The sequence below is a fragment of the Pantherophis guttatus genome, chromosome 5 (assembly GCF_059756535.1).
Source record: "Pantherophis guttatus breed Tessera chromosome 5, ASM5975653v1, whole genome shotgun sequence".
In the NCBI taxonomy this organism is placed as follows: Eukaryota; Metazoa; Chordata; class Lepidosauria; order Squamata; family Colubridae; genus Pantherophis; species Pantherophis guttatus.
In genome coordinates, this window is record NC_142067.1 from 51030532 (window position 1) to 51048796 (window position 18265).

At 38.2% G+C, this 18265-nt stretch overlaps 1 protein-coding gene and 1 long non-coding RNA gene across 10 annotated transcripts in view; one reads left to right on the forward strand and one right to left on the reverse strand.

Annotated features, from left to right (window-relative positions):
* Positions 1-18265, reverse strand: part of GRIK1 (glutamate ionotropic receptor kainate type subunit 1) — a 216541-nt gene that overhangs the window by 43110 nt on the left and 155166 nt on the right. For all 9 annotated transcript variants that reach the window (XM_087895062.1, XM_087895064.1, XM_034430595.3 and 6 more), the window contains 4 exons: positions 15788-15841; positions 13773-13946; positions 7989-8132; positions 1374-1481 (listed from right to left, as the gene is read on the reverse strand). In XM_087895062.1, the coding sequence (XP_087751188.1) occupies positions 1374-1481; positions 7989-8132; positions 13773-13946; positions 15788-15841 (480 nt within the window). The remainder of the gene's footprint in view (positions 1-1373; positions 1482-7988; positions 8133-13772; positions 13947-15787; positions 15842-18265) is intronic.
* Positions 8694-16548, forward strand: LOC117673451 (uncharacterized). Its single transcript, XR_009621071.2, has 3 exons — positions 8694-8716; positions 13059-13123; positions 16054-16548. It is a non-coding gene; the product is annotated as an uncharacterized LOC117673451 (long non-coding RNA).

Genomic DNA, 18265 nt, shown 5'->3' on the forward strand with positions numbered 1-18265 from the left:
ATAGAACATCCAGTACTATGCCATCATTGCTTCCTGTTGTTTCCAAAAGTAACTTGTGTATGCAAGCTTCAGGCAGAAGGCAGTACTGTTCCTCAAATATAGATACTATTGATCACATATGGTGGAACGTGATGTTTACCATGAGTCCAGAGAAGACTCCTTATAACCTTGGTAGAGAACATAGAAGGAACTCTTTGGTAACAACTAAATAAGTAAATAAGACAGTAAAGCAATGTCCTGACTTGGATTTTATTGTGTTAGCAAAACACTCTAAAAGTCATTTTCTGATCTTGGGAGAATAATGTTTTCTTATCATTTTGTTTATGATAGCTATAACAGTTTTGAACATTTGAGGAAGAATAAAAGAGATAACGAATCCTCAGAGGGAAACCACATGCTTAGATGAAAGATCAACATGAATGCACAAATCAATTTTTCCAGGTAAAAAGGAGATTTGCAAACCAACTAGAAAAGATAAGTTTAGGCTGGAAATCTATTACATTACATTAAAGATTGTTCAAAAAATGTTCTTCATATATAGTAGAAACAAATTTATCTAATTTGCTGACCTTGCACAAGGCTTCTGAAAAACAGGATCCTTTCAAGAGGAGGCAATGTTCTTGGGATAGCTTGATACAAAGCTTATCAAATTTACTTTTCTTTAAAATGAAAACATTTCCTTCTTTTTTTAAGATAACAGAAATGGATGAGATAATTCTAAGACCACACACAATACTGTGAAAATTGTTCACAATAAGGCACTTGTGAAATGTTACTATCCCTACTTCAAATTATGAACAAAATAGAGCCTTCTCCAAACTAACCCACTTAAAAGTATTACGGTCTATAATGCTGCAGGAAATATATTAAAAATAATTTATATAATGATGACAGGATGTAGGCTCAATTTAAAATAGTCATGGTCTCTACCCGGCATGATGGTAAGTACTAAGGAAGATATTGTCCTTATATCTAAATTTGTTTATATTAGCATATGGAATATGAAAAATAACACAATTTGTAGGATTCCTATCTTTTGCAGAAGAAAACAATAGTAGTGCTTTAATTTTATGGGTATTTTATTTTAATACATTATTCTCTTAATTTTGCTGCCAATGTAAATAATTTTTAATAAGATGATATGATTCTAGCAGTATTTTTTTCAATCTGAGAAAAACATTAAATTTGCATAGGTTGCTATGAGAAGAAAGTGGTGGAGAAAGGCCTTGAATATTCATTTCAATGTGCCTTGGTCAGCTTATGGTATAGATAACAATATAGCCATCTGTAGTCAACTAGGCCTTTAAATATCTACCGCCTTGCTGACTGTACCATGGGTCACATTAGGAATACAGTGGTACCAAACTGGTTACCTTTTCCATTCCTTCTTCCTTCAGGCTGATGATATCCAAATCAAAATCTTTTCTTAAACCATCTGTTTTGTTGAAAGAAATGCGTCCTGTCAAACCACTCCAGTGGCCCTAAAAAACCAGATTGAAAGGGAGATAGAAATATGATTATGTGCAGTATGTTTAGCTTCATCTTTTATAAATAAAAAATAGATGTGTAACTTCTATTCCTTGATATAATTACTTTTGAAAGTGGTTAATGTAGCTTTGTTTGATTAATTCTATAAAGGTAAAGGTTCCCCTCGCACATATGTGCTAGTCATTCCCGACTCTATATAAACAGATATCTATATCTATATCTATATCTATATCTATATCTATATCATATCTATCTATATAGTTTATATAAACTCTATATAAATGGAGATGAGCAGTGTTCATCTCCGTTTCAAAGCTGAAGAGCCAGCGCTGTCCGAAGATATCTCCGTGGTCATGTGGCCGGCAAGACTAAATGCCAAAGATGCACGGAACGCTGCTACCTTCCCACTAAAGGTGGTCCCTATTTTTCTACTTGCATTTTTTAGGTGCTTTCAAACTGCTAGGTTGTGATCTGTCCCCGTCCCCACACACACACAACACAGCCAGCCGAGGGTTAAGGAAACACTTTGGAACGCACCCAGTTCTTATCTCCCTCTTGGCAGCGATAGACACACCGTCTGCCAAGGGACTTTATTTTCACAAACAGACAGATAAGATACGAACGTTCAAGAAAGTCCAAACAGAAATAATATTCCTCCCAGCAGTTCCGGACGAGGCTTTAGTGACTGTCCAAGGTTTACTTTGTTCGTCACAAAAGATCCTTGACCACCACCCTCTATTATATAGTCTCTGGGGTGTGGTCCAGTGACTCAGTTCTAATCCCTAGCACGCCTCCCAAGCTGCTGCAAACGTTTATCACGCCTTCGGAGGCGTGAGTCCAGGAATGATGTTTCATTATCACTTTGATTCGAATCAGCTGTCTCCTCTCCCTCGACCGGCACTTGAGACAATGCCAGAGGGGAGGGGCCTGGAGAGGGAGGCCTGGCTGACTCCTCTTCCTCATGCTCGGAGCTTTCTTCCTCCGATGGGACAGGCTCAGAGGGCGGGGCCACAACAGGTTGGCAGAAGCTGGGACAAGTAACAGGAGCTCACCCCATTATGCGGCACCAGGGATTTGAACCACTGAACTGCCGACCTTTCTATCGACAAGCTCAATGTCTTAGCCACTGAGCCACCTCATCCCCATTAATTCTATACTTTTCTTTAATTTAGTATTTCATCAATAGCTAAGTACTACATGCACAGAAGAACCTGAACAGTGTAGGAATGGAGCTCAGTTCTTTGTTTCTCTAACCCAGTTCAGGATTTTCCCTCCCTTCCATCCACAAAAGGGAACTTCTGCAAATGAGCCAAACTTTCCTTCTGCAGTCTGACAAAAGGATTTCCACACACTTCTCCCTGTTTATGGAGGGGAGGAGAAATCCTTCAGCAGGTAACAACAATTTGGCTTTCTAGGGAAGTTGGCAAATAGCGATAACATGTTCATAGAGTGCTTGATAGCAAGTTGCCAAGCACCTAGATCACGATATGTGGCCATCGGGGACAGAGCGACATTTTAGACATCGGAAGTGTTTTACAAATCTTTCCTCAGCCATCATAACTTTGAATGGTCATTAAACAACTGGTTGAAAGTCTATAATACCTGTAATAATGATACTTAACAATACAAATATTGAAGCCAGAAAGCAGATTATGCACTAATGAAATTGAAAGAAAAGAATTTCAAGGAATTTTGAATTACCATTTATCACAGTATTATTCAACTCCTGGAATTATTAACATAATTTACGACAGAAATTTATGACTTGAGATAATAATATTTCCATTCCCATCTTATTTATGGTAACATTACTACATTTTAAATATTTACAGATATTTACAGAATTTATAGTATTCATGGATTTTTATACTGATGGACTTTTATATTGGATTTTTATATTGCTCCCAAATCTTCAATTTCGTATCACTAATGTTGAGTATAAATCATATATAATACTCATTCAATCCATATAGGTAGGACAAGGCACATACATGCCTTTTCTGTTATTAATCAGCCAGATGTTTAGACTGAATTTAGCATTTTTATCCATCAATCAAGTCCTTACTAAAATCCTGGGATAGGTTGTTTGATGGTGTTTTAAAAACATGATAGTTATATCAATGTATTAGAAATGTATATATATTTGAATAATATTTTCATTAGAAAAGTATATATAGAATTCTAACAGCGTTATTGTAATTACATACTGTATATTTTTTTATTGTTGTATTTCTATCACTTTTAGAGCACTTTTTATGTATGCATCTCCATTACTATAACATTGTTATGTGTTTTGCTCCCCTTTTCTTTGTTATTAATTAAAAAGCATGTGTGTGTGTGTGTGTGTGTGTGTGTGTGAGAAAGTTTTGGTGTATTCGGGTCTTTTCCCATGTAAGATTGAGAGTATCTTGGCGACGTTTTGACGAGGTCCCACTCGTCATCTTTAGGCTGGTGTCTTCGGCTTCGTGCTTGTGCGAAGTTTCCTTGCACAAGCACAAAGCCGAAGACACCAGCCTGAAGATGATGAGTGGGACCTCGTCAAAACGTCGCCAAGATACTCTCAATCTTACAAGGGAAAAGATCCAAATACACAAAAACTTGCATACTCCTACCCGTGAAAATCTACGAATATATATATTCAGCCAGTTCTATCTGGTTTGGGTGAACCAGTAGCGGCTGTGGGAGGCTCCACCCACCCACTGAGACGTCATCATGTCCCATTTTTTACGCTCTGCGTGCACGTTCACATTTCCGAACTGGTAGCGAAGGTAAGTGAATACCACCCCGATATATATATATGTGTGTGTGTGTGTGTGTGTGTGAGAGAGAGAGAGAGAGAGAGAGACAGACAGAGAGAGAGAGAGAGTGGAATGCATTCTTATGCCTCCAGAAGGCTTTGCCACATCAAAGCAATGTGATGTATCCCAGTGAGATTCACGCATAGAAAGATACATATAAGAGGCATTGAAAGTTATTTGATGATTACTCTTTGTTAGACAAATGGCTGTTATGATATAGTTTAGGATGGATGCGTGCTGAATTTCTGAAAACAAGGATATATAAAAATACAGCATCCATAATACATTCCGCTATGTAAAAATGTGTCCTTGTTATTCTGACGTGGAACACATAGAAAGCAGCTGTGCACTTCTATGATGAGAGCATAAAGAATGCACATGTATTCACAACAGAATAAACTCTGCCTACATTTGTGTAGAAAGTGAAGATGAACTTTACTCATCTGTGACCGTGTAGTATTGCAACCTATTTATTCTGTATCATAAAGAGTTTGGCAGCTCCTAATTCCAATTTCAAATCTTTATTTGTTCATTCATTGGATAATCATATAAGTGTTCCAAACAAGCAGACAAAATGACTTAATTTTGTCACTAACATTATGGGAAAATTGATTTTAATAGGGTTTTAAAACCAACAATTTGTTACAAATTATAAAGACCATCTTGAAATCTGTTTCTGCAGCCTGGTGTTTCTGTTTCTGCATGTGGGTGGATTGGGATTTCTTTTCTTTTCTTTTCTTTTCAGCATTCAGCTTTTCTTAAAAACCTAGCAAATTATCTTGCCATGCTAAGAAAAATAGCCAAGTGTAGATCAAATGGTGTATATGAGATATCTTTATGTGCTCCTTATTTATTATTAATCCTTATTTAGCAGCTGTTTTAGGAAAATATTTTGAAGGGGACAGATTTAGGAATAATTATTTAAGCTAAATGAAAAGATTATACAATATACTGAGAAAAGATGGCCAGTGACCTTGTGATCCTGTCCAATTTTCTGAGGCTAATTGATTTGAGGAAGAAAATAAATGTGAGGAAAGAGATAGTTATATTTTTCTTCTCAAAAATGCCATTAGTTCCTCCTTTTATTACTCAAGAAAAAAATACACCCTTGTTTTTGCAAGGAAATTACCGCTTTTTCTTAAGGAATATACTTATTTTTAAAGGGAGAGTGAAGCATTAATCTAAATTTGATTTAGATATCAAATGACATAAGATTACAGGGGTGAAGCCTTTTGGAAAAGATTTAATCTCCATGACTGATTGAACCTGAATGCATGGTATATCATATCAATCCACATGAAAACTAGTTGATGACCTCTAATTCTGTTATATTAAATCACTAGAGAAATCATAGGCTGATTTCTAATTCTCCTACATATACCAGAAAGTTTCATTTGTGCTATGAAATAATTGTAGGGTGTTTTGAATTTTTGACTTTGGGTCACTTTCTCTTAACCCAACCCATGTCATAGGATTGCTGTTGTGGGGAAAATAGGACGAGAAAAGTATGTTGGATAGGGTCTAGGACTTTTTGTCTCTGACTGTTCAGTGTATTCTTTACTTCCGAGTAAACCAACTGTTTCATTTGAAATACTAGGCAAATATTTCACACTGCAATCCTAGCATTGAATTTGGTGAGACTTACTTCTGAGTAAACCAACTGTTCCTCCCTGTATTTGGAGGGGGGTAGAGAGGAGGCTGATGGGGGGAAGAGAGAGAGAGAGAGGGAGGAAGGCATTTTGGCAAATTCTTTTATACCTCTCTCCTTTCGCTGGATTTCTATTACACCCACTCTAGCCAATTGGATAAGGGCTAACTGTCACGGAGGGCGGAACACCCAGGAGGAACCCTCTTTCTGCGAATGGGCCATGTGAAAGGGTGCGGGATGCAGGGGCCGGTAGCCCATTGCCCAGGGCAAATGAATGGAGGTGTGTCAGCTGAGGAGATAAGTCGGGGGAGAATCGCCCAAGGAGAATGAACAGTCGGAGACGAAAAGTCCCATTCTGGTTGGATAGGCTTGCCAGCTTGAGTTATTTGTAAAAAGAATGAATGAATGAATGAATGAACAAACAAACAAAATTGTTTCCCAACCCAGAGATACTGATGGCGGTGATATTTAGGTTATTAACCAGAAATATAAAACTTTAAAACAGATAGACTATTTTCAGCTAGGAAAATTATTTTGCTGTATGTGGAATGTAGAAATGTTTTATTTTGTTGTTATATAAAATTCCTTGGACGTTTACCAGGTAACCCAACAAATAATGAGGGTGGCTGTCTTCATAGAAATTGCAATTTAAAACAATATGGATCCCTGTTTTGATATTTCCTGTGCTCCATAGACAATTACATTGTTCAATCTCTTCTATATGCAAAGCATCAAAAAAGGCCATTGAAAAATTCTGTGGTATTTAAAGTTCGTAATAATCCCAAAATAGGTTGCTGCTCAAGTACAGATCTGATTTATGGGATATGGGACTACTTTTGCCAGGTTAGTATATGGGCCTGTTTATGGTAACTATAACACAAATAGGATTTAAAAATAATATTTTTATTGCAATAGAAATAAATGGATTACCTTCAGATCAATAGTACAACATATGATACAATTTGAATGGGCAATTCTGTTTCTTGAATTTTCCAAATTGTATCCATATTCTTAAAATGGGAAATCTGCTCTACCCTGTGATTATTCCATCTTCTTATTTTAGTGTATTCATAATTTATTCATAGCATCTGTAAAAATTTTAGTGCTATTGTGATGAACTGTAAATTCTAAGGTCAGAAACAAATCCATTTAGCAAAATAATATGCATTTCTCTCTCTCTCTCTCTCTCTCTCTCTCTCTCTCTCTCTCTCTCTCTCTCTCTCTCTCTCTCTCTCTCTCTCTCTCACACACACACACACACACACACACACACACACACACACACACACACTACCCAACCCCCCCTCCAAAGTCCTGTGGTATGAAAAGATTCTGAAGCAATCAGAAGAGGATCTAAATTTTATCTTTAGATATCCAATGCTGTTATAGCATTCAGTTGTCTAGCTAAGTGTATAAAATCTAGCTGAAAGCACTGCCTTCTCAAAAGAAGGGAGGGAGGGAGGGAGGGAGGGAGAAAGGAAGGAAGGAAGGAAGGAAGGAAGGAAGGAAGGAAGGAAGGAAGGAAGGAAGGAAGGAAGGAAGGAAGGAAGTTTCCCTGTATGATATAACACACAGGACAATTAATGGCAATTCTAGTACATAAGAATTGTAATACAATTGTAGACATAAGCTAGATAAATTTCACTGTTGCCCTCTTTGTGAGAAAAAATGAATGAGCTTTTTGGAAAAAATACTTGAAAACAAGGCCATTCATTCTCTGCATTTCAGCAAATACATTCTTTTGAGGGAATTCTGAAAAAAAGAATAATTGTTTCAGTTTCCCAAGCTGAACAAATAGAAATTTACTAGAAGTTGAAATTTAATAGTTTCTTGATTAATTCTGAAGCCAGAATTACTGATGTTTAAAACTTAATTCTCCTTTACAACAAACTAAACAAAATTTGGGCAATGCTAAGATGATGCTTCTTTGTCAAAGAAGGGAATTTGAATATATTGGGACACTGGAGAGACATTGAACATTATGAATAAAATAGACCATATTCAGTAAAGGTAAAGAAAGCATCGTTTTTGATGCCAAGAACAACCATATATACCTCTTTTATCAGATTCATAAAGCGAGTTCCAAACCTCCATGGCTTATGCCGGTGACACTGGAGGGAACTGACTGTCATTTGGAAGGCCCGTTGGGACGCCACTGCTACCATGTAAACGCCATCATACATCAAAGCTGATTCTGTCTGTTTTGGGGAAAAGACAAAAAAACCCAACAACATGAGAGGAATAGCATGTTTTCGAAATCTTATTTTCTTCTAAAATGCTAGTTATTTCTCCTATTTTGGGTTTTCTGCCAATTTAATGATTTTTGTTTGTTGTTTGTTTGTACATTGAAACCAATTGCTTAGACTTTGGGAAGTATATAGAAAAGCAGAAGTAGAAAAAGTAATAGAAACAGCATAAGAGAACTAGAGGTTTCCTAACTTTTACATTTTAAAATTTTACACTTTTAGCCAAACTGTCTTCAGAGCCTTTCTGGATGTAAGGAATGATGGGGTCAGTTGTAGTTCTTGGCCAGTCTTTTCCATGCTGTGAGGGCTACAGTAACTCATTTCTTCATACAAATAATTAATAAAAATTTTGAATAGGACAGGGCCCAAACAGAGGTCTGGGCTTGTGGTATTTGTCCCACTGCTATATCCAAGTTGCTATGGAGCTATCTATGACAACTCTCTGGATGTTGTCATTCAGCCAACTATGAAGTCATCTAATAGTTGTATCATTGCAATTTAACAAATAATGATGAGTAACTTTATTGAATAGTAAGGTCAGGCACACAATTTCTATGGCATTTTTCAAAGATAGTAAGCTAAAATGCCTCACGTTATGGTTCTTGTTGCATTTCTATCACAGTATTCCCAAGTATGTTAGTTCATAATCTGCTGGAGGAACTTGCCCAATTTCGTTCCTTAGGATGAAATTCATCTCCTCCCCCACCACTGAATTTGGTGCCTTTGAGTTTTGCTGACTCTTGGTGACTGCCTGGCAGTCCAAGCAGTTTTCTTAGCAATAGTTTGGAAGGGCTTTGCCTTTGCCTTTTTCGAGCACTGAGAGAATATGACTGGCACAAAGTCATCCAGCTGGATTTTGTGCTCAATGTGGGATGAATCGTGGTGGCACAGTGTTAGAATGCAATATTGCAGGCTAATTCACTGCTCACTGCAAGGAGTTCAATTCTGACTGGCTCAAGATTGACTCAGCCTTCCATCCTTCCAAGGTCAGTAAAATGAGGACCCAGATTGTTGGGGGCAATATGCTGAATATGTAAACCACTTAGAGAGGGCTGTAAAGCACTGTGAAGCGATATATAAGTCTAAGCACTATAGCTATTGCTAGAATGCAGGGTCTCCCAGTTTTTGGTCTACTGCAGGGGTGTCAAACTGGATTTCTTCAAGGGCCAGATCAGTATTGTAGTTCCCCTCCATGGGCCACGCATGGGGTGGGGGCACGTGTGGCACCCCTGTGCCCCTGGATGGCCTCCTGCACCCTGTTTTGGCCAGCAGAGCATTGCAGGAGGTCTTCCAGGCCAAAAGTGGAGTGTGGGGGGCACACCTGGCCCCCTCATTCTCCCTTTTATCTGCCAGAGGCACCATGTGCCAGTCCTTTGCTATTTGCAAGCTGATTTAAGCACCCCACAGGCCAATTTCGGTTTGCAGGCCTTGAGTTTGACACCCCTGGTCTACTGCCTTAAGCACAATGCCAAATTGGCTGTCTTCCATTTGGCTGTAATGACCTACCTGAATTCATATAAAGTAATTAACTGTTCTTTTCACTTTTCATTGTTTGCAGTTGTATATCTCTTCTTCACTACTGGCATAATTAAGACTAACTATGGCTTCATTTCCTTTCTGAAAGAAGACTGTGTCAGGGTTCTGACCGGTGCCCTAATTAAATCATGAGCCTCGAGCCAAGCTTCAAAAGAAATCCCGTTATTTATTAGGAGCTTCATGTCAGCACATTCCAAGTGAAGCCAACTCTGACCTCACTTAATTCATGCCCCGGCTCTGACCCTGTTCCCCCCTCCCCCCAAGGTGTGTCATCAGTCACATTTCCCTACAAAGCAATTTCACGGGTTGTAGAAGTCCCTTCCTCCGGCTACTGTGGGTCTCCGTAGAGATAGCCTTGACATAGAGATGGCTGGAATGTGCTTTTGTTTTGACTGAAGTGCAATTCCCTCACTTGCGAGGCTTGGTTCCCCATCCCCCTGCCTATGGCAACTCGAGAGCAGGTCAGGAATGCTCTGCGAGTTGACAGACTGATTTTAAAATATTCTTCCTCCCCACTATCATGCTTTACCAATTTAGCCCCTTGTCCTTACAACGAGCTTATGCTTTCTTTATTTTCCTTTTGTATCTCTCATACCCTTCAAGCCTTTATTGTTGCTTGAGCACTTTTCACAAACTATCTGAAAATATATTTCCTATACATATCTCTCCATTCCACACACACACATGAATTTTAGAAAACTCTGCATCTATCTAGAGTTTTAAATGTTTTTCATTTCTTTCTGCTACGAATTTTGCAACTGTCCTTCAAGTATCTTGTTTCACTTTTTTTAACCTTTCCAGATACCTTTCTCCATCACCCTTTCAACTATTAGATCTGGCTTATCTTCCATCCAAAATATTATAAAACCAATCTTGAAATATAATAAAGAAGGTGACTCTTGTCTATTGCTTCTTTCCTTACCATAACATGGATAAGTTCTCCCAAGATTCCTGTCACTTCCTTTAACAAACTCCCCAGGGGTGGGCTGCTGCTGGTTGTAACAACCAGTTTTCCCAGCACCAAAAATGTGAATGTGTGTGGCCTTCTGTGCATGTGCGTAGCTTCACAATCATGGCGATATAGGATAGGATAGCACAGAAGTAGTCCGAACCGGCAGCAGTCCACCTCTGAAACTCCCCCTTTTCATGAGAATTAGGTCATGGATAATAAACCACCTTATTCTCAAGAGTTTATGACCACAATGGCAACTGTGAATGGGCTATTTGTCTACCCTTATAAATAAAGGGACCTACCCTTTAGCCACCCTTATCAAAACCACCAGATAATAAACTGGTAGTCTTATTTATTTGTTTGGTCGTTTATTGAATTTTTCGCCAATCTCTTAGCAAATGATTTTATAATGTGATTCATTCCTTGTTTGAAAGAGTTAGGCTGCTTTTGCGAGTAATCTAATATATGATGTATAACATTTCCTAGATTATTACACAATTAAACTTTGACTGGACAGAGTTTGTTTCCTGTCAGATAGAAATGTGATTTTATCAGATTATCTGGGAAGAGTCTGAGCTTGACTTCTGAGGAAGTCATCAGAATCCTCGTAATAGTATGTAGGAATGACATTACGAGAGAGGAGGAAGAGCCATGGGCTGGACTACCATCATGTAAAGGATATCTTAGCCCACAGAAAGGGGTGTGTGTGGGAAGCATTTCAGAAGGGACCCTCCCTATTTTTCTGGAAAGTAAAAGGACACCTCTGTTTTGTGAGCTGTGTTAGCAGCCAGCGAACCTCTGAGTTAATTCACGATGCTAGTTATAAAGCAGTTCATGGCATAAGGGTTGGTTATTTGAGGATTCAAACAGTATTGTTGCCGTTGCTTAAACAATGTCACATGGTGGGTCTCAGGAAATGGCCTTTTTCAACCATTCTCCCCATGATTCATGAGTACCCCGCCCCCATTCTATTTAAGCAAGCCATGAAATCCTGGCTCTACCCAAGGGTGAGAATTCTATCCCTTGAGTATTTTTTAAAAAAATCTTTTGAGTGGTTCGGGTTTTTTCCCCAGCCTTTTTTCCTCCCATGTGATTTCTTTGCTTTTATTCTTTTGTGGTTAGTTTTGTATTTTCTAAGCCATGTACTATCATGACAAGCTGAGGCAGACTGTAGCTCCAAACTCGATCAATAATTTTTTTAGCAGAGTTAGACTTTCAGCAGATGTAAACTAAGCTGAAATTTCCTGCTATCACACACTTCTTTGAAAGAGACCAATATCTTCTGCTGTCCTGGCAGATAACTTCCATGAAGTTATCACTTGTGTTTCTCTTTCAATTTATTCTTACCCAAACATTCACTGCAGAATTTTCTTCCTATGGTTCGTGAATTTCTGTGTAGGCATATGCTTTCTTTATGCAATACATTTATGGCTTTACAATAAATTGTCTATGATAAAATAGCAGTAGGCCTAAGTTCAGACATTTGTTTTCTGGACCAGCAAGTCCCTGAATCAGGTCACTAATTAAAATTTGCTAACATTAAATTGTTGAGATGAGAGCCTTACAATGTTTAATTGGTCTAACCCTGTGATTTGGTTAAAAGACTAAAACCTGTAGTGAAATGTAGCATTATTTATTATTAAGCTTCACAGTTAATTCAAAAGTTAATTGTTCAACCTGAAGAAGAAGAATGGTTTTGATTGTTTTTTGAGGCAGATTGTTATATAACAACCAGCTAATATGTACTGTTGTGCTATTCTGACTTTTTTCCAATTCTTAAATAACATTTTTTCCTAAAGGGGAAAAATGTGGTAGGTTACCAGTACAAAGTAGTGTTGTTTTCCCTGACATACAAAATTTAATGAATTAAGCAAGAAAGCTGCATGATTATCCTGATGAGATAATAACACTATTGTGTAACAGCTAAGCTAATCCACTTTGTAGTTACATGTCTATGCCAGTATTATAAATCCTTCCGGAAATTAACAGATTACTTCTCTGTTTCATTAACCTACATAGATCATTGCAAAACATAGGCAATGTGAATTTATCAGTTACCTTTAATTGCAGCACAACTCTGGAATCCCTTTGAAGTCTCAATCAATACAACTAATTAGTATTACATGTGAACTATTCCTGTACTTTGTTGTATTTATATCATGCCTTTCCTTTAGAAGCACAAGGTTGAATTTGAAGACTGGCCCAAAGTCATCCAGTGACATTCCGTGGTTGTGGGTGGGTGTGAATCTTAATCTTCCTATCTTAATTCAATATACTATCATCATACCATAAGCTCCAAACTTCTCACAAGCAGGAATTTAGCCACAATCCACACATCGAGAATCGCTTTGAATTGTTTAACAACATAGTTTCTTACTTTTTTTCTTTAGAATACTGGATGTAAAAGAAGAGACCTTAGGATATGAGAACACCATCAATACCATAGCAACTGCAGGTAGTTCTCACTTACTGATCACAATTGGTACCAGCAACTTCATCATTAAGCACAGTCATTAAGTGAAACATCATGCTCTTACGATAACAGAAATTCATTGTTTTCAATGCATTTGCAGGTAAACACTGCCTTGCACTGTAAAGAGCAGGTTTCTGGGTTGTCTCAATTTCTACGGCATTTCTGAAAATTCAGAATTGTTCAAAAAAAAAAAACTTACAGAATTATTCAAAGGCATTACTTATTCCAAAATTACCTTGGCTTCCACTCAGTTGTGGCTATCTATAAAAGTATGGCATGAACTTCTTTTACCTAAACTAGAATTTCCTAAGTTTCTTCCTGTACAAAACACTTTGCCCTGGAGAAATGTTGGGCTAATTGCATCTTGAAAGGAAGCCATTTGCAGTCTGATTTCAATTGGTTTAACCTGGGACATGATTGCAATTAGATTGGTTCCAAAGATGTTCCAGATCTCATAGAGGCATAAATGTACCATGTTTCTGCAGCTCATTAATATAACCATATCTTTGCATATGAACATAGAGCAGCTGCAATACTCTATTGATTTTATGTCACCAACTCACTTAGAATTTGCTTGTCATTAAAATAATATAACTTCTTATTTCATTTCAAATGGTGTTTTGTCACTTACAGTCATCATGCCGTCCAGGAGTCCAGTCTCTGGCTTGGGTGGTGCCTGTAATCTTTCCATTGACCACTTATCAATAACAGAAGCCACTTGTGTATTGTCAATGTTAAGCAGACGAAATCCAGTCATATTGACTCCACTGTACCTATAGGGTTCCAGGTCTAGTGCAAACAAATCCTGTATTACCAAGATTTTGTTGGTAATACAACAACAAAAGGAAAAGACAAGGGCATTAAAGATAAAATGAATCATGTTGTATTACTTCAATCCAATAACATGAAAGTGCTACACTGGGTTGGTAGAACTTTATATCAATTATATAGCTTCCAATTAGTTATCCTTGTATTATTCTTTGAGCAGAGAAACTGAAATAGTCCAATATGGAAAATAGTATTTTGTATCAACAAATACCATCTATGTAGACTTAAAGCTGAAATAATACAGCTGAATGTGAAATCTTATCTTTGCCTTTCACAATTTCTGCCAAATCCCTATTGGTATTGAATATATATTTTTCTTCTTAAGTCCAGGTTTCTAGACACTGCATACATTATTAAATCTAAATAATGATGAGCTGAATATGATTTATTAGATATCATAGGTATGATTTGTGTTAACACAGAACTCCAGATATTTGCAATATTATATTCTAAGAAAGGTGCCCAGGAGTATATGTGCTGATTTATAATATTTTTGTAATAATGTTTCTGCTACAAACACCGGGGGGGGGGGGGAGAGAACCTACCCAGAAAATCATGACAAATTGATTGTTTCATCCCTTGAAAGAGTCAACAACATAAACAATATAATTTTACAATTTAGAAGCTTGGTATTTCTCTTGCCTGCTACCTGGGGTAAATTGCTGTCATTTTATCTGATGTATGTATTATATCAGCGAAGAAGCAGTTCCATGTAAATTAGAGGTTTGCAAAGCAGGAATATAAGAGCTAATTTGAGTGATTGTGTGGCACATTTTAAGATCATGTCATAAATAACATAACATGAAAGAATATAAATCATTTGTCAGGATGTGAAATCCTTCCGTCCATCCATCCATCCATCCATCCATCCATCCATCCATCCATCCATCCATTTAGATACTACTGTATACTCTGGTTTTAATTAGAACATTCTCATCTTTCACAATGGTAGAAATAATTAAGTGAGGGAAGAAAAAGGAAAAAAATTCTTTCTGTATATTTGAAATGTTTTCTCAATATGAGACTGTAACATTTACAAAAATTATTAATAATAATTTATTTTCAAGGATGTTAAAGTAGAGTTTTTTGTAACAATATTGATTTTATGGTCAACTTTTGTACACAAAAGATAATCCACTGATATAATAGGAATTATTTGAGAAGTTGCCCTTACTTTCATTATGGAACATCTCTGGCTTCATTTAATAAAATCCTTGAATAATATGGATTGCTCTAAATCAATAACATCCTGAAAGCCTAAACAAATGTGTTTGATTCAGTTAAAATATAATCAGAAACAATTAAGGATACTAGTTTGATTTTGTGACCAATTCCTCCATTTTAGAGAAATCCTACGGAAACCTTAAGTAAGACTAGTTCAGCATTCACCCACTGGACATACTCCATCTATGTTGATTACAAAAATCTATTGTTTACAGCCAACATGATCACAAGTTCCCAGAGTTCCTGGTTGGAGATAATTATTCTATGACAAAATAATTACAAATTTCATAGTAGACTAGTAACTTTGATCTTTTCCTCCTGCCCAACATTTTCAAGAATATGCTGTTAAAGTGTGAGTTCTTCACTAAATTAATTAGCAGATTGAAGAGAGATGAAAAGAGAGTATGTGAATTGCTGATTGAGATGGATACGCCAAGCCATCTTGTTTACAAGATCTGACTGCGAGCTATAATCATTTTGAGCAGAATTTTATTTTTTTGAAATCTACCATGGCTATACATAGAACACTGCCATAAAATAAGCTCTTCAGCTATTTCTGTGGTAATGGTACAAATAATTACCGAAGTATCTTACCAGAGTTGTAAAAAAGTAGTGATAATATTCAGTCATCATTCCCATGGAGAGAATCTGAGAAAGAACAAAGTGGGGAGATGAACCAAAGTGAAAAAACACAGCATAGGTAATAATTGATTCTGTAATGCTGCAGTTTTCAAACTTTTTCAGACTGCAGAATCTCTCAGTTTTTTAAAAAAATTCTCCTGAGCCAGAAGCAAAGCTCTAATCATAGAAAATTGTTTGCATTCACTTTATTTTTCTTCCTTTCTTTTTTTCTTTGTTAGAGCCTCATCCGAAGGAATCCCAGCAAGCACACATCCTGGAAACTTAGGGTTGTGCACGACACAATGTGAAAAATGCTGCTCTAATATACCTGTGACAAAATCTTCATAGACTATGAAATAGTGCAAAGCAGTAGTGGAGGGCCGTATGCCTGAAGCAGAAGAATAGATGCCTATTTATTTATACTTGTAATAGCTTTGCAATAATTACAGTAACCACAGGCAAGTCATCAGCACCCCCTCTCCTTCGGATGAAGGCTTTTTGATATAATTTTAAGGTAAATAAATTGGTGTGGAGTATAGTAATATCAAAGTAAAAATCTTTGATGCAGTTCATGGTTGGCAGAATGAAACAGCTGCCAGAGGAAGTGGATTTTAAATGTCAGGATACCACAGCAATGATTTTAAATTTATTGTCATTGCATTTACACTGCCAGGAAAAGGAAAATGTGTCACTGGGAGCCCTTCTCCTACCAGAAATTAAATAACTTGACTGGCTTTGGTGCATCTTGCCTTGTATGCTATTTGTTATTCTTCAGTCTAGTTTGCTCTAAATTAGAGGCATAGAAATCAACACCAATGAAATAAGACAAAATCCTTAGCGCACATTATATAATGTGCTGTATTATAATAAGAAAATCAACATGAAAAATATAAAATCCACAACAGGATGCTAACCTCCCATTATGTGTGATTAAGTTAAGATTTGGAACCAGCTGATAATGTCATTGTTTCTACCTAAAAACAAGCAAGTTTTATCAGAGTAATAATATTTAATTTGGGGGAAGCAACCAGTTCTAACCCCCAAAACAGCAAATAGCTGGCTGATGTACTGATGTGAGGACTGCATCTATACTGCAGGCTGACTGTATTTTCATGATCAATTTTTTTTGGGTTGCCTCGGGCCATACCCTCCCCCCCACTTTTTGGCCTGTGCAGGCCTCATTATGGTCATTACCCCAACTGCGTTTTTGCCTCTTCTCTGTCTTTCCGTGTGTCACCGAATTCTGCCCCCAGGCTTACTATTTACTTCTGCCTCCTGGCCTGGCTTTATTCCATCTATGCCCCGGACTATAGGACAAATGGACAGCTTTGATGTGGGTTCTGAGGGAGTCCAGGTTACTACTGCCATTCCTTACCAGAGGGGACAGCTTTCTGAACTTCTCCATAGCATATTCCATCTGGCCACGCTGGACCTGGTTTTTATCTCTGGACAGTGGTTGAGTGATCTGGAGATAGGGGATATAGTCACCGAGCCCTTGTCATGTTGGATCACTCTCTCCTTCACCTTGACCTTCGAACCGCTGCACCTCGCCGCAGGGAGGCAGAGCTGGTAAGATTGTTCTGCCCCAGGTGCCTGATGGAGCCTGACAGGTTCCAGATGAAGCTTGGGCCATTCCCTGAGGCTCTGGCTCACACCTCGACTGGAGACCTAGTGGCCGCCTGGGACAGGGCGGCCGCTGGAGCTCTGGATCGGGTCGTGCCTTTGCTGCCTCTGACCCAGCGCCGATCTCATCTGGCTCCTTGGTTCACTGAGGAGCTAAGGGAGATGAAGTGCCAGAAAAGACGCCTAGAGAGTAGTTGGAGGGCCAGTCTTTCTGAGTCTGACTGGACACTGGTAAGATCTCATATTAAGAATTACCTAGTGGTGATAAAAGCAGCAAAGTGTAATTATTTTGCTGCTCTTATTGCGTCATCAGAGAACTGCCCGACCGCCCTGTTTAGGGTGACCCGCTCCTTGCTCCATCAGGGAGTGCGGGAGGACCCCTTGGAGGGTAGAGCTGATGACTTTGTACAGTATCTGCATGACAAAATCACTCAGATTCGGGAAGGTCTGGACTCCGACTGGGTAGTTTCAGGGGGGATGACTGAGGCAGGTCTTGAGAATGTTATCTGGGATGAGTTTGATTCTGTGACTCCTGATGACGTGGACAGGATTCTGGGTAGACTGAACGCAACCACATGTTTGTTGGACCCATGTCCCTCCTGGTTAGTGCTGGCTTCTCGGGAGGTGACGCGAGGCTGGCTCCAGGGGATTATAAATGCTTCATTGAGTGAGGGTGACTTCCCTGCCGCCTTGAAAGAGGCAGTGGTGAGGCCTCTCCTCAAGAAGCCTTCCCTGGACCCAGCAGTGTTGTCTAATTATCGTCCAGACTCCAAACTTAGCTTTGTGGCGAAGGTTGTTGAGAATGTGGTTGCGCGACAACTCCCCCAG